This window comes from Protomyctophum parallelum (assembly GCF_964188405.1).
Source record: "Protomyctophum parallelum genome assembly, chromosome: 2".
Lineage (NCBI taxonomy): Eukaryota > Metazoa > Chordata > Actinopteri > Myctophiformes > Myctophidae > Protomyctophum > Protomyctophum parallelum.
In genome coordinates, this window is record NC_139699.1 from 43,883,533 (window position 1) to 43,906,171 (window position 22,639).

At 41.9% G+C, this 22,639-nt stretch overlaps 1 protein-coding gene across 1 annotated transcript in view; it reads left to right on the top strand.

The window, feature by feature from the left end:
* The window catches only part of fzd3b (frizzled class receptor 3b), a 52,384-nt gene extending 37,291 nt beyond the window's left edge, over window positions 1–15,093 (top strand). The window contains exons 2-10 of the mRNA XM_083760141.1: window positions 125–321; window positions 4,384–4,686; window positions 5,812–5,974; window positions 6,643–6,942; window positions 8,776–9,027; window positions 12,609–12,757; window positions 13,301–13,412; window positions 13,659–13,786; window positions 14,868–15,093. Of these exons, the coding sequence (XP_083616267.1) occupies window positions 125–321; window positions 4,384–4,686; window positions 5,812–5,974; window positions 6,643–6,942; window positions 8,776–9,027; window positions 12,609–12,757; window positions 13,301–13,412; window positions 13,659–13,786; window positions 14,868–15,090 (1,827 nt within the window). The 3' untranslated portion in view covers window positions 15,091–15,093. The remainder of the gene's footprint in view (window positions 1–124; window positions 322–4,383; window positions 4,687–5,811; window positions 5,975–6,642; window positions 6,943–8,775; window positions 9,028–12,608; window positions 12,758–13,300; window positions 13,413–13,658; window positions 13,787–14,867) is intronic.
* The last annotated feature ends 7,546 nt before the right edge of the window (window positions 15,094–22,639 follow it).

Below are 22,639 nucleotides of genomic sequence, written 5' to 3' on the forward strand. Positions count from 1 at the left end.
TTTTATATACATTTGTGTTAGGGCCCACTCGAAAACTCGATGATGTATCGGAAGGGGTTTGGACTGTACACTCCCCCACACTCCACACAATGTCTAACCCTGTTTCTTCTTCTTTGTGTTCCAGCCGTTCCATCCCATGGTGAACCTGGTGTGCAGTCCAGATGTGAGGATGTTCCTGTGTGCGCTGTATGCGCCCGTGTGCACCGAGTATGGCCGCGTGTCTCTGCCCTGCCGGGCACTCTGCAGAAGAGCCAAAGAGGACTGTTACTCACTGATGGAGATGTTTGGCGTCACCTGGCCGGACGAGATAGAGTGCAACAGGTGTGTGTGTGTGTGTGTGTGTGTGTGTGTGTGTGTGTGTGTGTGTGTGTGTGTGTGTGTGTGTGTGTGTGTGTGTGTGTGTGTGTGTGTGTGTGTGTGTGTGTGTGTGTGTGTGTGTGTGTGTGTGTGTGTGTGAGGTACATACTAGTGCATCCCAATGTATGAATGAATGTCATCATCATCATTTTTCGACTGCGGTCGAGATCATGTATTTCACAATGCCACGCCAGACTTCCCGGTCCTTCATTACCATCCCCAGTTCCTGCTTACTGATGCATACGTGTGTCCCTAGCGATGACATCAGGGAACGACAGTTTTCTACCTCTGGTCTGCTTTGACCAGAAGGATACAGAGTTCTCCATATGCTATGATGACTCGGACGTATCGTAATGGGTCGGATCGGCGGTGTGACGTATAGGTGTGAGGACTCTTTGGCGTTTTAAAACACATTTAGGCTCTGAAAGAATATATATTCAAAGATCTGTGCCGCATTTTTACGATTTTTCAAAAATAGCAGACCTACAAGATCGTGAGCTTGTAGATCTGCTATTTTTCAATAGCTAAATTATAACATAATGCTTATAGTTAAAACACCAAAATTGCTGCAACATTCAAAGCATAATCCTAATCCTTGATACTTAATCTCACCATGTAACTACTTTTCAAACTGATGTTTTGCACTTCTAATGGCTTAACCCATTCTGAACGGGAAACCCTTTTAGTGCCGCGCTACAAGCTTGTAGATCTGCTATATATTTTTTTTATCGTGAAAATGTGGTGCAAATCTTTACATTTATATTCTTTCAGAGCATTTTTAACTCAAATCTTTGCTTCTGGAAGGGGGGGGGGGGGGGTGGGTCCCTGGAACAACATATTTTCAGATGGGGGTCCGCTACCAAATACAAATAATTCCGGGGGTCCTTGACATGGAAAGGTTGAGAACCACTGACATAGAAACATGGGTTTTTCAGAAAACAGTTTTTCCCCAAATTGGCCTCAGGTCTAAATGGCTTAAATGTGTTGAATGATTCCGATCCACTGTAGTGGTAGTGTTGAGTGGGTCTGTTCAAAGGGATCTGTTTCTATCCCGTACTGCTTGTGTTGGACCCACGCCAGATCCACAGCATCTCCTCCGTCTCGCACTCCCTCACCCCCCCCCCCCCCCCTTCTCTTTTAAGTTCACACCCCCTTCTCCTCTTCCCTCATTCCTTCCAATGGTGTACATTTACTCGAGTATACCTTTTGTACTGTATTGTGTATTTTTCCACCACTTCTTCCTCCCTCCCTCCCTCCTATCTTTTCTCATCTCTGACACTTGGACTCTTTATCTTTATACCCCTCTGGGGCCTTAATGTGCTCAGCAATCTAAGATCAGATATAAAGTAATATCCTCGCTCTCGGGCAGAAACCTTGTATCTACATCTTTCTACTTTTCTTTGGTCACTTGATGCCATCATTCCGTTATAGAAGGGTATCGAGATGGTTTTGTTTTTTGTTTTTTTTTGCTGATCCAAACGCACTATTTGTGAACTTTTTTTTGTTCCATTTTCCTGAAAAGTAATTAATGGTTTTAAACATGCAGGATTTCCGCCCCAACAACGTGGAGACTTTATGTATGTGTATCCAGTGTTTTTTGTCAAAAAATGTCCGTCGACTACCTTTTTTCACTGACGAAAACTAAATGGAAACAAAATGAAAACTAAGCTATGATGACTAAAACTAAGACTAAATGTACTGACAATTTCGTCAACAGCTTAACACTAGACAACAATTCTAGGAAGGGGACTAGTGGACAAGAGATCCAGCATAAGTCATTTTACACTTGGTTGCATGCTGAAAGCTCACAAGCTCACAGCACGTCATTGCGACCGCATGAAGGCCCACCAAAATATATTTTAGTCGACTAAATCAACTGTAGTTTTAGTCGACTATAATCTTATGATATTTAGTCGATAGAATCTTATGATATTTAGTCGACTAAAATTTGTCATAAAACATAAACATTCCACGTGACTAAAATGTGAAGAAACTATAGGGCTAGATTAAGCGAGTCCAATAATATTACTAAACAAATGTGGTAATACATAAATTGGCCTCGCTCTGCGCCCTTTCGTATTATGGAAGCCGTATCGCCCCGTGTTGAACACACACACATATGGCATACGACGTTCCTGAATATTTTAGAATTGTGGGAGTGTCCATATGTTAATTATTTTCGCTTTGCGCAATTTGCTATTAAGCCCCTTGACCTAAAAACACTCAGCGCATAACGATTCGACGTGGGTCTGACCACCTCTTAAATGCAAAAAGCACTTTTTGATTTTACACTTGAGCGGCTCTGGGCGCTGCTGGAGTGTTGCCATGTCTGTTTATTATAAGCGGCTTCTTTTTCTGTAAAGTTGCTTGGTAGTTGTGGTTGCTTTTCTTGTTTATAAAGTGTTAATTTGGGCTTTTCTCCTAATGTTGTTTAAACCAGTGATCCTCACACAGCGACATTCCCATGCATTTGCCCAACTAAGGACGGCTAATCCAAAAATATTTTGGGCCAGTGACCCCCATGACAGATTTGTGTTTTTAAATGTTTCAATACAATGTTTCAAAAATATTCCACAATTGTCACTTTTTTCCAAGATTACTTTTGAAAATAGCAGATATACCAGCTCACAATGCATCACATTAATTAATTAAAACTATGAACTATGACTGCAGGGGGATATATAATGATCATTATAACAATGTGCAAGAAAATATTTAAAAAGAAGGAAGAACTTTATATTTGTGGACAATCAAAATGTGTTTTTTAATTTTAATGTGTCATTAAGATTAATCTGGATATGGCAGACTCACTATCTAGAAAATAAAAACATGGCACTTTATTTAAAATAGGTTACAGACCCTTATACATACAGTTGAGCTTATTTTGGGATTATTTTTATAGACCTATTTACTTGTTTCTATGAGACATGGCAACAGAGGTCTTTGAGCTCAGAGCTTTATGGTAAAGATGATATGAAAGTTGATATTTGAATTGGTCATTGTTCGCTCAATTCTCAATAATCTTTTAATATTAAAACATCTCCATAATCCTTGAAAAGTTAGCTTTTCTTCAATAAAATGCTACGAGCGAAGACCATAACATCGGGGCCACAGCATTACGCAGCACGCAGTAGGTGCCGGTGGCATTTCAACTCATTCCTTCGTCGTGACTTGAATGAAATAAAATATAATAAATGTTATTTTACTGGTGTTTTTCAATAGAAACAAATAAAGAGCGTGTGTGCAACAGTGCATATACCTGCATGCACTAGGCTATATTTCCTCCGTGTCGGGAGGGTGAGCTCTTCACAGCCCGTTTGTCTTTCATAAAAAAACGTTGATATTAGCCTAAACACTCATGGTTCTCTCATTTCTCAACCGTTTTTTTTTTAATGTAAAAATCTCCATATTCCTTAGGAATCTTGCTTTCATTCACTGTATGGTACATGGTTCTATTGTTATCGAATTAAACAATATCAAAGAACTTGTATGTTCGGGGGTTAGACGATTCTGGGAACATTACGCATGGATTGCCAATTTGCCAGTCATATGGTATCTACTCGCAGTTCCATTCCGATCTGAAAGGTATAGGTGGGTCTGTTCTTTTGAGGCATAAAGGTGACCGCATGCAGTGCAATAGGAATAATTAACCCAAATGTGACAAAGTCATGTCATGTCTATGGTGCCAGCCTGCAGAAATGTAATACCACCAGCAGGAAAGAGCGCATTCCGTATGTGACATCAGCTGACTGGTAAAGAGAATAGTACGGACATGTTGATTGGGTACGTCGCAAACACTCCTTAAACACTCCCATGACTAATTCAAGGCCGTTTTGCGCACTCCACGGGGTGTCGAAAGCGCTTCTTACCATGTCCATAATTGTATTATGACATTGCCCACGCCTCCACCTCTTAAAACTATAATATTATTGGACTCGCTTAATCTAGCCCTATATATGACTAAAACTAAAATCAAAATGTGCTGCCAAAAACAACACCGTTGTGTATATCTCTTGACTCCTCAAGGTTCCCAGACTGTGACGAGGCCTATCCCCGCGTGGAGGACATGCTGTCCGCCTCGGACCCCACGGACCAGTCGTCCCTGACCGTCCAGAGGGACTACGGCTTCTGGTGCCCCAGGGAGCTGAAGGTGGATCCCGAGCTGGGCTACACCTTCCTGGGCAGGAAGGACTGCTCTGCCCCCTGCCCCTCCATGTTCTTCAGCCGGCAGGAGCTGACGCTCGCCCGCTACGTCATCGGCGTGGTGTCCATCGTCTGCCTGTCGGCGACGCTCTTCACCTTCCTCACGTTCCTCATCGACGTCACCAGGTCAGGACGGTGTCGCATTTCATCCCCTTCTCTGGGGGGTCTGTATCGACTCGATAACAATGTACGGTGTTATGATATAGGGCTTTCACTTCTAGTGATTTTTACTAGTTGACTAGTTGCCTAGTTTACTAGTCGACTAGTCTAGTTGTTTAACCCATTAAGACCTGAGTTAAAAACATTCACTTTGAAAGAATATATATTCAAACTTCAAAGATTTACGCCACATTTTGAATTTTCAAAAATAGCAGACCTACAAGCTCGTAGTGCGCCACCGCGCTATGAGCTTGTAGATCTGCTATTTTTCAATTGCTAAATTATAACACAATGTTTAAAGGTATATTCAGTGATTTCACTCAAAAAACCTTAGGTTTCGTTTTTGGCTGTGGGACCCAGCCTTTCGTCCAATCAGGATAGAGAGTCAAAAACGAAACCTAAGGTTTTTTGACCCCCAGGCGTTAACTGGGGACAGGGAGGAACTCCTTATATGGCCAGCACACTCTATAGTAGGGAGGATTATCACAACAAAACAAAAAAATAAGTGATATTTGAATTAAGTGAAATCACTGAATATACCTTTAAAACACCAAAATGGGTTAACGCCTTTTTTCAACTAAACTAGTACCAACAAGGTTGACTAGTTGAATAATCGACTAGTTGTGTATGAGAAGACTTTTATAATCAATGACAAACTCTATTTGTGTAATTTATTAAATCAACTGATCATGCATGTGCACACCTGCATAATATGCTAATGCTCTAAACATGTACATGCCTGCTATTACATACTGTACACTATCTCTATATGTATATAGGCCTATCTTTATTTGCTCTCACTTAACCGCCATCCTCTCTCTCTCTCATGAGAATGTGCAAAAAATATTTACCCACCTCCTGTAAACCTGTGATTTGTCACATCACAGGTTTACAGGAGTAGTGGGTAAAAGATCATTCTGATTCTAACTTTTCGCAAACAATCACAAAGTCGTGTGTTTAGCGAACATGAAAATGGACTCCCTCCTTCCCAGTCCCCAATCACGACCAACCAACACCAGTTTATAATCCAAATGTACATTTTAATTAATTAATTAATATATTTATATATATTATTTTATGTATCGCCTTCAGGTTTCGCTACCCTGAACGACCAATCATCTTCTACGCCGTGTGCTATGTCATGGTCTCGCTGGTGTTCTTCCTGGGCTTCCTATTGGAGGACAGGGTGGCATGTAACGCAGCAAGCCCCGCCCACTTCAGGTCTTCTACCATAACACAGGGTTCTCACAACAAGGTGAGCTCACTTCCTGTCCCAACAGGAAAGCTTTCACGTGAATAATCTGTGTAATTATATATTATAATTACAATCTGTGTAATTATACTATATATAGTAGAAGAGTTTTTAATTTTGATACTGTCTCCATATTTCAACCTTTTTGTCGCATAAATGAATGCACTACTTTGACATTGTACGCTTGTAGATCTGCCATTTTTGCTATTGAGATTTTTTTCCTCTTTTTAAGTGAAAATAAATGTCTTTGTAGCCTTTTCATTTCATTTCACTCCATTATCGCTAGAATATATTTATTTATTTATAAAATAGCAGACCTACAAGCTCGTAGCTTGTAGGTCTGCTATTTTGGAAAAAAATTGAAAATGTAGTGCAAATCTTTGAATATATATTCTTTCAGAGCGAACGTTTTTAACTCATCTTTGTTCCTGGGGGTCCCTGGAACAAACATATTTTCAGATGGGGGTCGGCGGGCCAATTACGTATATTTCTGGGGGTCCTTGACATGAAAATGTATGAGAACGACTGACACATAGAAACATAGGATTTTTCAAGAAAACTTGTCAGTATTTAGAAGGCATTTGTAGAACCGTCCTCCGGTCTAAATGGGTTTCGTAATGATAATTGTCTTTCTGTGTGTGTGTGTGTGTGTGTGTGTGTGTCTCCTTCAGTTCTGCACTCTGTTCTTCATGGTGCTGTATTTCTTCACCATGGCCGGCAGCGTGTGGTGGGTCATCCTCACCATCACCTGGTTCCTGGCCGCCGTGCCCAAGTGGGGCAGCGAGGCCATCGAGAAGAAGGCCCTGCTGTTCCACGCCTGCGCCTGGGGCCTCCCGGGGGCCCTGACCGTCACCCTGCTGGCCCTCAACAAGACGGAGGGCGACGGCATCAGTGGCGTGTGTTTCGTAGGACTGTACGACATGGACGCGCTGAGATGGTTCGTCCTGGCTCCACTCTGCCTCAACGTGGCTGTGAGTCTCTTAAAACCCGTTTTGGGTGGGAACCCCTTTTGGCGTTGGTTATACTTTAGCTATTGAAAAATAGCAGATCTATACAAGCTCATGTAGGTCTGCTATTTTTGAAAAACCATGGTAATGTGGTGCAAATCTTTGAATATATATTCTTTCAGAGCGAACGTTTTTTTTTCACTCAAATCTTTGCTTCTAGGGGGTCCCTGGAACAACATATTTTCAGATGGGGGTCGGCGGCCAATTACATATAATACAGTATATTTGGGGGTCCTTGACATGAAAATGTTTGAGAACGACTGACATAGAAACATGGGGTCTTTCAGAAAACTGTCAGGATTTAGAAGACATTTTGTAGAATCGTTCCCAGGTTTAAATGGGTTAAACGGCAATACTGCATGCAACACCCATTAACACTAGCATGACTGAAGGAAAAAGGGACAGAAGTAGCATGTGCTGAAATTCATATTTAGAAAATGTTTCAGATGTCAAAGAACTCTGAGATGATGGATGATGATAGTCATGGAAGGAACCTTCTGAAAGCTTCATGGGCAAAGATAATCAACTTCAAAATCTCAGAAAGTACAGTATCACTGCAGTATACCTTCTACAAATGCCTTCTAAATCAGTAGTTCTCAAACTTTTCCGTGAATTCTAAAGTATCATTTTGCAAAACACTTCAAGATTTTCCAATTTTTTTGAGAAATAGCAGATAGCTTGTATATCTGCTGTTTTTAAATAGACAACGCTAAAATGTTAAATGGAACGGATGCTTTCCCGGTTTTAATGCATTCAACCATTTAACCATGAATAACACTTACTACAATAGCACTTTAACAAACCATACCATTGGTATTGCATGTTAATTAGCCCATAGACTACAACTCATAGGATACTTTAATACTTTAATTCTGGTCCACTATGTATCTACCAGAGGGTGATTAAAAATGTAAATGACTGGTGAAACCACTCCCCCTGCTGGACAACGTTTGCATTGCTGCCAGAAGGGTGAATCTGGAATCTCTCGGGACGATGTACTCCGGACCAATTCTGGCCAGAGCGATATGCAACGCGAGACTTATGACATATTGAAGCTGTGCCACAGTGCAAATGTAAACACAACCTAACAAGACTAACTAACTTCTAACGAGGACAGTGTATTAAAAATAATAATGGTGAGATCGCTACAGACAGATTATTTATTTACTACGGAGAGAACACATGTTTGACTGATCACTCGTCACTCTCGTGGTGTTTTTCCCTGTATCCCTGGTTCCATAAGGATGTCCACATGTCTTCTCGTCAAGTAAGATGTAAACGTTAAGAACTGTTTTGACGTGAGGGGAGGGGAGGCGGCTATCAGATCAGAACACCAGAACATTTTCTAACGACGAATAATAATAATACCACCGTCGATCCAGAGCCATAGAGTGGAAGAGTTGTGACAAGTCAAAGATAGTAGAGAGATGGAAGACGGTGTACTGCAGTGACAGAATACACACCAGTGTCACTGACAAGCAAATTTACGAACTACAGACTGGCAGCCAAGTAGCATAGCGTCCTACTTGCCTACATGTAGGCAGCAAGATGGCGCCCAAATAAACCAAAATCCTACTGTACGAACGCGTCACTATGCTCTCCCCCCATTGAAAAATAGCAGATCTACAAGCTACATAGAGCACCACCGAGTTGTAGGTCTGCTATTTTTGAAAAATCGTATACAAATGCGGCACAAATCTTTGGATATATATTCTTTCAGAGAGCGAACGTTTTTCTTATTTCGACGTCAGGCCTATAGATGGGCTAATCTAATCTCCTCCTCCTCCTCTTCCTCAGGTGGGCGTGTCCCTGTTGCTGGTGGGGATCGTGGCTCTGAACCGCGTTCGCATGGAGATCCCTCTGGAGAAGGAGAACCAAACCAAACTGGTCAAGTTCATGATCCGCATCGGCGTATTCTCTGTGCTCTACCTGGTGCCCCTGCTGACCGTCATCGGCTGCTACCTCTACGAGCACAGCTTCCGGGGCCACTGGGAGACCACCTGGATCGAAGAGAACTGCAAACGATACCACATCCCCTGTCCGTACAAGGTTAGAGAGACACTGAACTCCTCTCACATCTCTCTCTCTCTCTCTGCTATCTGTCCTGTACTGTATGTGTGCATGCCAGTTGTTCTCCAAGTGGAGTTTGTTAACTCCCTGGGGTCGTTGAGGGGGTTCCAGAGGGTCCAATAAAGAATAAAAATCTGTTTAAAAAACCACTTTGACCCCCTAGATACATCGCCTGTTTGAAAATAGCAGATCTACAAGCTCACCCAGACTTGTGAGCTTGTAGATCTGCTATTTTCCACACTAGCTTTCCAAACTAGATTTTCAAAATAATCTGGTTCCATTCCCTTCTCTACCACTGTTTCCTAAACACTTTTTATGGGTCCCTTTATTATTTTCTCTCCTACATTTTCTATTATTTCAAAACATTTCAAAAAACGTTTTAAGAAAAGAAAAGAAAAAGCAATACATTTCATGAATTAAAAACAATTTCAATCATTTGTTTCAGTTATTTCATGAAGAAAAATGAAAGATATTCCATAAACAAACAAATTATAGAAATTATCCTTTTCTTTTGGGTCACGGGCTAAACCGTTTGGAAACTCTTTGTGTTCTCTGTGTAGCGCAGTGGTTCCCAAACTTTGTCATGTCAAGGACCCCCAAATTGACACTAAATAGCCCGCGGATCCCCATTTGAAAAGATATCCAGGGACCCCAATAAGAGAAGATTTGTATGGCTTTAGCAGTGATTTTCAACCTGTTTAATTTCCAGGACCCCCAGTTTGACATGCATTAGTCTACGGACCCCCATTTAATAGCATTTCTATCTCTGGGACCCCCAATTTGTATTGTAATATCAATGCTAATTTAACTCTGAGAGCGTACAAATGGAACACTCTCTGAGTTACAGACCCTTAAGGGTCCATTTGGTTCCAAACTATCATTTAGCCGGGTTCCCCCTGGAACTCCCTCAAGTACCCCTGGGGGTCCCCGGACCCCACTTTGGGAACCACTGGTTGTAGCGTACTAGCGTGCTCCTTCATGCTCTGCTGTCTGTGCTGTTTCATCTCTTTGTAGTGGCATAATGACGGTGGGGGTGCAAGGCAGGCAGGGGGCTTTGTAAAGTCAATCACTAAATGAATAAGCATGCTAATGTGCAGGTCTGTCTGTCTGCACGCAGCTGTGCACACACATGAAGAGGTGGTGAAAACTCTTGATCTATCACATCTAAAAGATTACATGTCAAAATAAAACTCTTATACAGTCGTAGTTGGTTAGGGTCACGGCTTGTAGGTAAAGGTCAGGGTTATGTTATGGACTGAATGGAAGCTAATGGACTGTCTACGAGTGTGTGCGAGCGAGCGAGCGAGCGAGCGCGCGCGCGCGCGCGCGCGCGCGCGTGTGTGTGTGTGCGCGTGTGTGTGTGTGTGTGTGTGTGTGGGGTCATGTTATGAGTGACTGTAGGGCATCTGGGGAAGTGACAGGTGCTCGTTCTTATGTTGCATGTATGCGTGCGCTGTGCTGTGCATGCATCTGTGTGTGTGTGTGTGTGTGTGTGGACTGTGCTGTGCATGCATCTGTGTGTGTGTGTGTGTGTGTGTGTGTGTGTGTGTGTGGACTGTGCTGTGCATGCATCTGAACAGACTCTTTATATGTCATTGTAATTCAGGATTGTTTACATCACTGAGGTCTACTTGTGTTTTTAGTTAGTTTACTTGTAGTTTTTACTGGCTAAATAAGAAGATCACAGGCGATTATTTCACATAAAAAAAACAACAACATTCATATAAACTCGGCAAAACAAAAGTTCGGAATCTTAACTTTTGTCCATTATTTCTCCACTTTAATAATATCAATTCGTATTGTGTTTTATATCATTTTAACCGTTGATTAGTTACCTTTACAACGAGTTATAGCTTGTAAGGATCGGGCGTTCGTGGAATGAGCAACACAGCTAAGCGTGTGCGTAGCGCCTCCAAACAATGTGCCAAAATGGCAAGTGGTTGTTATCCACCATTGCTTTGAGTTGCTTAGTGGTTTGGATGATTGCACTCTCACACAGTAGTAATAAGGAAAAACAACACATATTGGCTGTTTTTACACTTTATTGATTTCACTGGTATGGTATGGTGCGGTGCGGTGCGGTGCGGTGCGGTGTGGTGTGGGGCAGTATCTCTCTCAGAGGCAAGACAGAACTTGTCATCATTTGTTGAGTTACAGCGTTCTTCGCACGTACCAGAAATACTGAGGTGAAGATGAATAATAGACGGCTTTTTACAATGACGTTATTTTTCAGAAAGGAAGCCATTGAAGGTTAAAATGGGTCTTAATAATTCCAACTAAAGTAGAATTATTAATGTTTTGTACAGAAAATATATGATGTGGAGACAATAAAGTCTATTAAAACTGTTTAGTAGCCAAAAACGTCAAGACGTCTAATTGAAGTCTTTGTAATGGATGCCACGGGCGTCAAGACGTATCCCCTTGGGAATTAAAAAAAAAATCCATATTTTATGGTGTAATCTGGTGTACAGGTGATGACATGCACATTACATGCATAATATAATTACAAATTCTTTCTTTCTTTATAATGGGAGAATTGGCACTCAGAGCCTAAACTGGTGACCACCAGGTGGTGCTGAAAGAGTTATTATTTTTGAAGGTTATAACAGTCCATTTGCTCAGTACAATATTTCGGGGGCATATTTAGAATGTGTGCAGGCTTGAGTATGTTGAATCTAGTTTGCAATTAATGAGGATTTAGTTGACACAATGAAATAAAATGGCGATAGTATCCAGTGTGGGGCCAGACGGCCTGTCACAGCCAGATTTGGGAGAGCAGCAGCTTTGTTGTTGCGAGGAAAGCGGTAAAATGAGACTTTCGTGGTTGTTTTCGTCTCAGATGTAGTCCGACGGAGAGTCACAGTATAAATCTATGGGGACACAAAAGTAGGACCCGGAAGTTTCTCTGGAGGGGGCGCTCACGTCACGGCTAAAATACTGAATGGGATGCCATCCCACAGCAACATGTGGCTCTAGGTTGGTGCATGACCAACCTAGAGGTTCCAAGTGTTGTGGCTGCATTTGGATCTTCCACCCGCTTCTGAGTTCCATAACACTGAGTGTAAAATTAAAAGGGGATTGCTGTATACCCACGCCACAAACAATAGTTCCAAATATATTTCTGTGTGAATTAATCTCATAAAGAAACTACTCTGTGTGTTATTACCTTAAGCCATTAAGCCTTAACCCATTTAGGCCTGAGACTGATTCCACAAATGCCTGGTTCTCACACTTTTCGCTCTCACGCACGATATTTTCAAAAATAGCATAATTATGTACAAGCTCGCAGTGTTGGCACGAAGTGACGTGATATGAGCTTGTAGATCTGCTCTTTTTGTGTGTCTGCTCTTTTTGTGTGTGTGTGCGTGCGTGCGTGTATTTCAAAGTTGTTGTTAAAATTAGGTCTAAATATGTTAAAGGCGCCGTCTGTATTTAGACACACACAATGTAATGTAATCGTGTAGTCGACCACTTTTCTCTGCTGGAGGGTCGATGTGTTCCAGTCAGATCCGTCATGGTGTTAATGTGTTAATAATAATACCATCTTGTACATTGGTCAGGTTGAGCAGACCAGTCGACCCCTCCTGGTGTTGTTCCTGTTGAAGTATCTGATGATGCTGGTGGTGGGCATTCCCTCCGTGTTCTGGGTGGGCAGCAAGAAGACCTGCTTCGAATGGGCCAGCTTCCTGCACGGACGCAGACGCAAGAAGTAAGGACACCATATCCATATTCCATTTTGTGAGTGTATCTTATCCAAGTTTAACCGTGTGAACCCTGGCCGTCCCTATGGCGGGCATGTCATAGTTAAGCATAGTACCCTGCAGGACCCGCATGTCATAGTTAAGCATAGTACCCTGCAGGACCCTGGTAAAATAAAATGCATTCAGTTTTAAGTGGCTATAAACTGAGTATTAAAATGAATTCAAATTCGCCAATATATTAGGAACATGGGGTGTGTCCCGAACAGGGTTTTTAAACTGTGGCATCAAGTTCTTTGCTGTTCTTTCAGGTTATCATTCATCAAAGTTATTTATTTATTTACTGGCGAGTCATCAGATCGTTATGTATTTCACACCAGCGTTAAACCAAACCAGCACCAAACCAGGTCCCCGACAGCATAATCAGAGCACATATCGTGCAGTGTGTAGTGTACGAGCCATAAGTCAAAGGTTCTCCCTCTGTCTACCTCTCCTTTCATCTCTTCTCTTCTCATCTCTCTCTCACCCCTCCTCCGCTCATCCCCTCTCTACAGCAGTGGGGTCAATGAGTCTCGGCAGATCCAGGATCAGCCCGACTTTGTCCAGTCCCTGCTGCGTGACCCACAGACCCCCATCATCAGGAAGTCCAGAGGAACATCAACACAGGTAACACACACACACACACACACACACACACACACACACACACGATTAATAGGATAATGTACAAGCACTTCAATTTATATATATATATATCAAAGGATCGACATGAAAACATTTTTATAATTCACTAAATAATTTAGTCTGATTAACCCCCCCCCCCCCCCCCCCTATCTATCATTTTTATGCAAACCGATTATCGTTTTCTTTTTCAAATTGATCAGTTTACTTAATTGTTGCACCTCCATCCAGGGCACCTCCACCCACGCCTCCTCCACCCAGCTGGCTATCCTGGACGACCCTCCCGCCAGGAGCAAACCCAGCAGCGTCCACAGCAAGGCCAGTTACCATGGCAGCCTGCAGCGTTCCCGTGACAACAGGTAGGGCGGGAATTAGATTGCGTATAGGTTTTATCATCCATGAATCCATGACTTAACTCCTCGCATTTTTTTTCTCCTCCTGATCTTTTTTTTTCTCCCCTCTTTTTATTCATATTCTCTCCTTCTCTCATCTTTCTTCTTCTCTCCTCCTCACCATTCTTCTTTGTGACTATCAATTATGTTCTTATTGTTGTGTCTATTTTGGGCGGGAACCCCTTTTGGTGTGTTAAAAGCATTATGTTAAACTTTAGCTATTGAAAAATAGCAGATCTACAAGCTCATAGCGCGGCACTCGGTGCCGCGCTATGAGCTGAGCTGAGCTTGTAGGTCTGCTATTTTTTTTTTTATTGTGAAAATGTGCCTCAAATCTTCGAATATATATTATATATATTATTACAGTGAACATTTTAACTCAAATCGTTGCTTCTCTTCTGGGGAGGTCCCTGGAACAACATATTTTCAGATGGGGGTCGGAGCCGCGGGGGCATATTACATATAATTTTTGGGGTCCTTGATATGAAATATTAGAGCACCACTGATACAGAAACATAAGGTTTTTCAGAAAACTGTCAGGATTTAATAATAATAATAATAATAAAACTTTATTTGTATAGCACCTTTCATGACATGAAATGCAGCTCAAAGTGCTTTACAGAACAATGGAGAAAAAAAGAAAAGAAAAGCAAGGCATAAACATTAAAAAACAAACGAGAGAAGAATATTCTGAATTTTCTTTTTTAGTTGGCCTCCAAGGCCACCATACTCTTCGCTCCTCGTTCATGCGCGGTCCGGTCACTTCCCTGTTTACCGCTGCAGAAAGAATGCCTCGTCTCTCCTAATCCAGGGCGCTCTCCGTGGTTTTGATCAGATGGATATACTAATATACTAATTTCTGACTTCTGACCTGCCTCTCGTTCAAAAACTTGTAGATTAACTATCTTTGCTCTTTTAAATAATTTTAAATTGTTACCTATACTGACATGCCCCAAATAGGTGCTGATTATTAATTGTTTATTTTACATTACATTACATTTTTAATAGTGGAATAAATGTTGCTCCACTACTTGTCTTGTGGGCACAGGTTTGACGCTGCAGGCCAACACGTTGCTGAGCAGCGTAGTTTCCATGGCAGCATGCCCTGCCTCGACCACCCGCTGTCCACTCACAGCAGCCTCCATCCGCTGGACAGCCAATCAGGGCGCGGCAGCCAGCGAGACGTGTCTGAAGCCCAACCTCCTCTCATCACCCACGGCACGACGGCCAGCGACGGCCAGGTTGCCAGGGACGACGGTACCAGTGCCTGAGAGGACACAGGAGGTTGACGACGGTACCAGTGCCTGAGAGGACACAAACAGGAGGTTGACGGCAGCTTGTCATTTATCCCTCACACAATGTTATTACCCTTTTCAGGAAGCTTCGTTGAACTCCATTGTAAGTTTAACTTCCTGTGGTATCTTCTAGTGTGGCTAATAGAAAGCTGAACGCTGGTTTGGTTCATGTCAAACCTGAACCAACGGTCTTGCCAGGTGGAATTATCTGTTGAGTGAAATATGTCGGTCAACATCGCAAGTAGATAATCATGCCCAGCGGGGCAGAATGCTGATTGGCTGACACAAACAACAAAGCTGGAGCCAACTTTGGTCTTGAAACAGACACAAGAAACGAAAGGTTACCTTTGCTCCATGGAGACTCTGTGGACTGTACAGGTTTTGATACCAGCTCCATACTGTACAGGAGGTGTTGGACTATCTAGACACTCTATCTGGAGCTCATCTTCATCTCTGGCACTACTATGTGGAACGACATGAAACACGGCTGTGAACCACTCTGAATTTGGTCTGGACCATAGACTGTAAAAGAATATGGTCAAAGCGTTCTCCGGGTCTGATATGGACGTAAAATGAAGCCTGTCAGTCCTTGAATTGTAAATCGCCATCTTTCTAGATCCGTTTGGGCCCAGCTGGCCATTGGCTGGCCCAGACAACGAGGCGGGACTTCCCCCCTTCTACTTTGTTGGTTTTTATTTTGACTCGAACGGGGGGTGGCTCCCGATCATAGACTGTAACGGTAGCCACGCCCCTCAGAATATACTCTTTATGGTCATTTTTTTAATAAATGGGACCATAATTTTCCAAAAAGAATATTATGACATGAGAAATGAGACTTTAAACTAGTGACTGGAAGCAGAAAGTATTCATGACTAGGTTTATTAAGGTAATACAGTCTAGGTGAAGTTGGGCCCAAATACATGGACCTCTATGGAGATATGGGTTTTTTTGGGCCCAATGACAGCGCCACAACAGGCGAACTTTCATGAAAGTCCCGATTTCCTTAGTGGCTTCACAAAATATCTTGACCAGACTTGCTATTGTGTAGGGTTTTTGCTCCCAGGAATTAAGGACCTGCAGAAATACTGGAAATGCTGTCCAGGATCATGTTTGTTGTGAACTGTTATTACACCTCCTTCTTTGCTCTTTGGTCCTAAATAACACTTAACATTTTTTTTTACCTTTAGTCTCTCTCTTAGCTCAGACACAACTGTCTGTCCACTATGAACAACTATGGACCACTACAGGCCTAATATGTAACTTACTTCTTAATGGCTTTGTGAGTTATTTTTATACTGTGAAGATTTTCATTGTCTGCTGCTGAAAGCTGCACTGTGTGTGTGTGTGTGTGTGTGTGTGTGTGTGTGTGTGTGTGTGTGTGTGTGTGTGTGTGTGTGTGTGTGTGTGTGTGTGTGTGTGTGTGTGTGTGTGTGTGTGTGTGTGTGTGTGTGTGTGTGTGTGTGTGTGTGTGTGCGTGTGCACAGATGTACTCTTCTCAAGGTACTTATAAAGTTTTAAACTGCCCTTCTCCCCCTAGTGCACAAACAAGGGATAATGGAGGGAGAGCTTGAAGCCCTGTGAATGTATTTTCATAAGGGGTTGGGAAGGGTTGTGATCTAATTTACAAGTAGTTATTACAATGGTTATAATATGATAGACTATACCATGTAACCAAATTTGACTGAGGACCTGCCATTGGATTTCTTTCTTAAATTTTCGTTTTAGTTTCAAATTGACATATTGGTTGTTCAGTTTGACCCACCAGTTATGAGAGATATGGCTTATAGAGTAATGTCTTGCAAAGAAACAGCGAGCTGAGAAAACAGGCTTGAAAACGTTCACTTTTGTGGTCTCATTACACGGTGCTACAGTGTTTAAGCATTTGTTTTATCATATTTACATGACTCTTACACTTATTTCAGACATGCTCTAGTATGTGAAGAGTCTGCCTGTGCTATTAACTCATTTTGGGGAAAAAAGTTTTTCTCTGGTGAAAAGCTGGAATTTGTGCGATGGCAGGCTCTCAGTCAAATCTGGTCACATATGATGACTAGTGGACAGTGTGCTCACAAACGGTACACTTAAACATCTAGACCTGCCTCTCCCACCAGAGAAGGTCTGTCCAGTGAGAGCAGATGCAGGCGGGGAAACAAAAGACTGATTCTCATTGTATAATTTCTACATAATACTTAGATCATGTAATATAGTCAAACTGTCCACAACAAGGTATTAGGACCAAAATGTTGCACAAGATGTTTTCTCTGCGGTCAAAGGTTTTCTCTGCCACAATGCTTTTGTGGAACTTTTTTTCCCTATGGTTTACCGTCCAAATATTTAAAAGGGAAAGTTGTGACCAGGCTTTACAGTATATTACGAAATAAGAAATAATTCCCAGAATGAGCACTGGATAAGTGGCCAATGATTAATCCTAAATACAGGTATGCCATAATAGATTTTAAACGTCATGCTGGTCATTTTTTTCATCTTTTCTAGACACTTTTTGGGAACTGCTACATTTACAAAACATACATAAACGCTCAGATTTCATATATAAATATATATATATATATATATATATATATATATCAATATAAATTGCTCACCCCGGGGCCACGGATAATCGACATTTCCTGGATCGGCTATTAGCAACCATGCATTCCGCGTTGTTTAATAAAATGCATTTTTATCCAAGCTGTTTTTTTTACCAGGCTTTCAACTATTGGTTGGGAGGTGTGTTGCACTCTGATACACTGGGCGTGTTCGATATTTCCCCGTTTGAGAAAAATAGCCGGAGTGCTCGTATAAAAATGCTTTTTATTAAACAACGCGGAATGCACAGTTGGTGCCGTGCATTCGACCGGCAAAATTCTAACATCCGTGGCACTCGGGTGAGCACTTTATATTTGAAATCTGAACATTTATTCATACGTTTGCTCTGTACTGTAAATGTAGCAGTCCCAAAACAGGCTGACGTTGCTGCATGACTGTCATGATTGAACCTGGTCATGTGGGGTTCTGATGAGAATGGCGTCTGTTCTGGAGCAGTTTAACTCCTTCAGCGCCACCTGGTGGTCACCAGTTTAGGCTCTGAGTGCCAATTCTTCCATTATAAAAAAAGAGAGGGCGTTTTTTTTTTTTTTTTTAATACGTCTTTACGGCCATGGCAACCAGTGCATAGTTGATTTAGATACGGGAATACGTCCCTGGCACAGTTTTAATTGCAAAAAAGGTGTGTTTCATGCATCCATGCCTTTATCTCCTCCAGGCAGATGGTGAGTGTGGATGAAGGTGATGAAGATGTTGACGGGGATGACAGTAGGGCAGCAGAGCGGGGAGGGGTTGCGTTAAGTTTATGTTTTTATGTGCGTCATCAGCATTAGCAATGGAAAGATAGTCCATACCCGCCGATGACATGGCAGAGGGGGCGCATATGCTGCATATTCAAAGTGAATAGGGTGGGGCTGAACCTTGGGGACACCACAGGTGACAGGTTGGGTTGGGGATTTTCCACCTCCCAAGGAGAATGATATGAACGGGCCATCGTAATGGCCCGTTCATATCAACACATTACTGTTTAGTCCTCCATCCCAGCCGATGTCACCAATAACACGAAAGCATCGTGGGTCCCAGGAGGGAATTTGAAGGGGACCGCAATTAGTCTTTTTGTGCTCTATGTTGAGAGTGGAGAGACAGTAAATCAAGGGGAGACATGCATGCCATGCGTTCTATTCAAACTTGGGACCTCAGAAAAGACTGGTACAGAACTATGTCAGAAAGTGTCTATAGGGCGGGACTTCCATTTCCCCCTGGTAGCTGTCTTTTTTTAAGTTCTGGTCAACCAGGCCTGTAAACATGCAGATCTCCACAGCAACGTAACTTCTTTGGGTGATAGTTCCTGTACTTCCGTGTAGACACTTTCAGTACCAGACAATCCTCACAATTCTGTTATTGTAACACTTCAAATGACAGCGGAAGTACAATGGAATGTGGCTTTAGAATAATGCACTACCTATAGTCGGATGTTTTCATGTGGGCCATGAACAATTATCGGAACATGTTGGGCACATAGACACAGTTGATGTATAGTCGAATTGAAACTGTAATGCCTGTTTACTTAATACTCAATATTGTTTTTGGAGTTTCTGTCCATTCTACCTCTTCACTCCTCTCTGGCCTTCAATTTGGAAACAATTTGTGCCTTTCCACACGCACACCTGTCTGTCTGAACCATATCCTGTCCATGTTTGTTTAATCACTTATTTATGTGTATGTCTGTCTGCCTGCCTACACGTGTCATGTGTTAATGTATTTAGCCTGTCTATGTCCTCATCTGCCTGCTACCATACCTGTTGCCTCTCCAAGCTGGTGTCTCCTTTAAATGAGATGTTTGGACCTAATGCTACTGTCTGTATCGTCATGTGCTCTGGACATGACACTGGGAAATGTCTGTTACTTGGAGGGTTAAACCACTCAATTTGATCTGTTTAGTTGTTACATTGACCAGTGTTTCCCCCATAATATGTCAAACTCAAGGCCCGGGGGCCAAATCAAGCCTGTGAATGAATTATCTTTGGCCCGTGGGATGATATTTAATTAGTATTAGAACTGGCCCTCTGGTGTATTGCACGGACCACCATAATACTACAAGTCCCACAATGCACTGCGAGTGCATTGTCACGTATTGAGGGCCCGCAAGCGCAAGCATGCGTCTTCTCTTCACTATTGATCAGCAGTGAAAGTATATCACTTGTGGTCAACTTTCAGCTACCCCTCTCCCCAAAAATGGCCTGTGTGTTGAAACACAGTCCGGCCCTCGACTTGTACCAATTTCTTTATTTTGGCCCACTGTGTATTTGAGTTTGACTAAGGGGAGAAAATGTTGGCTAATAGTGAAACAAAGTGTGTGCAATGTCTCATCCATATGACTCCGGATGGCTCAGTCACATGGCTGAATACTGAAACTGGTGTGGTATTTCCCCTAATGCATCATTGATTTGCAGTTTTAATATGTGGTGACTATATTGACATACAGTGAATACATCTTTTTATAGGATTGATTTTACAACTGAGACTGTAAACAGACAGTAAACGGTTCAATTCAAACAGACTTGAGTGAAAGCGTGATATTTCTCTTCTAACTATACTGTAGTTGCTGTTCACACTCGGGTTGACAACCATCCCTCGAAATATGGAATCATCCCTAATTTGTAAACAAAAAGCACAAATGTCCCTTATTGAACTGGATTGACACACTTTGTTCCTCCTTTTTGTGACACACATCAATGACACACATCTTTCAAGTTCAAGCGGCTCATACACTTATACATATACTGTATACTACTAAGACACCTAAGTGCAAGAATCGACCTCGCCCTAAAGAGCAAGGTTGCGTGCAAGCATCCGCCTCGTTGACGGCAGACTGCTGGGCGAGCACTGGTGCTTTGGCATGGGGGGTCAGTTCAACATGGAATTAATTCTGTATATACTGCCATATATGGAGTGTGTCTTGAGTGTACAGGGTTTGATGAGGTCAGATCAACATAATTGCCTTAACACTGGGAGCCTCTTAAATGGGGACTTGGGATCATGTACAGAGCATCTTAATTACATCTTAAGTACAGTTGTTTGTCCGGTGCGCCGATGTGTATGCCGTGGCTGCATGATCTGCTTTACAGAGTATTGGAGAAAAAACGATTTGAGAGTGACGTAATGAAGATATTTACCAATGCCAGGGTATAACTGGCTTTCGATGTTGACGTAATAGAGATATGTTTCAGTGTCGGGTGGATTAAAGGTAATGCCTATATGTATACATGTTTGTAATCTGAAACCTACTTTTTATTACGTCACCATCAAGAGCCAGTTATACCTCGACATTGGTACATATCTTCATTACGTCACTCTCAAATCTGAGTTTTCTCCATTGCTCTGTAAAGCAAATCCTGCAGCTACGGCATACACATAAAACAACCCAAGTAACCACAGTATACTACTCATCAACTTACAAATTACATATACATATATAAGCATTCATATATAGGCATTCAGTGTCGGGTGGATGAAAGGTAATGCCTCTATGTATACATGTATGTAATCTGAAACCTACCTTTATTACGTCACCATCAGAGTTTTCTCCATTGCTCAAAAAAAAAAAAACGACCGCAGTGAAAAATCAACTGCGACGGAACGGGCTGCGATGCGATATTTTTCAGGGGCAACTCTCAGGGCCTCTAGCCGCCGTGCTTAGCGCTAATAACCGCCCCTGCCTATTTTAGCTCTGACTCTGAGATGGAAAGTGTTTCTAAATAAAATAAAATAAAGAAAATAACGCTGCCTAGCACGAGGCCTGTGCGGCGGCACCATTCGCACTACCCTATAAAAGCGGCCCTGCACGTGGGTACCATCGAGAATGGTCAAAAATGATGAAAAACGAGGTTAATTTTTTTTTTCAAATTTTCAAAAAACGATGGGCTACGGTACGTACGGTATAGGCTATAGCCCATGGTCAAAAACAATGAAAAACGAAAAAAAAAAAAAAAAAAAAAACGATGGGCTATGTATGACCCATGTTTTTTGTTTTTTTTTCTTTTTTTTCAAATCCTCAAAAATGATTAAAAACGGCGTGCTATAATATGCCGTACGGTATAGGCTATAGCCCATGGTCAAAAATGATGAAAAACGAGGTTAATTTTTTTTTTCAAAATTTAAAAAAACGATGGGCTATAACCCATGTTTTTGGCAAATTTTAATTTTTTTCAAATCCTCAACAATTATGAAAAACTGCGTGCTATAGTATGCCCTACGGTAGGGGCTATAGCCCATGTTCAAAAATGATGAAAAATGATTGCTCTTGTAATCCATTCTTCTGCTATGTTGCGGAGGAATTGCGGAGTATTGCGGAGGAATTGCGGAGTGTTGCTCGTTTGTGATCTGTTCTTTAAATGTACCTCCATGAGGGATATATTTTGTCTTCCAGGGACCGATTTTATTCCCTGCATGTAAGCTATCCTTTGATTACATTTAACTTATAACTTTATTTTTTCCTAAATGAATGTCCATTTATTTTTTGCTGCTCTTAAATGCTCCCACAACATTTGTCTTGATTTCAGTCAGATACTGTATCTTCTTGAGCCTTTTGGACTATAATTTTGAAATGTTTTCAAATCCTCAAAAATGATGAAAAACGGCGTGCTATAGTATGCCCTACGGTAGGGGCTATAGCCCATGTTCAAAAATGATGAAAAACGAGGTTAAATTTTTTTTTCAAAATTTCAAAAAACGATGGGCTATAACCCATGTTTTTGGATTTTTTTTTTTTTTTTTAATCCTCAACAATTATGAAAAACTGCGTGCTATAGTATGCCCTACGGTAGGGGCTATAGCCCATGTTCAAAAATGATGAAAAATGATTGCTCTTGTAATCCATTCTTCTGCTATGTTGCGGAGGAATTGCGGAGTATTGCGGAGGAATTGCGGAGTGTTGCTCGTTTGTGATCTGTTCTTTAAATGTACCTCCATGAGGGAT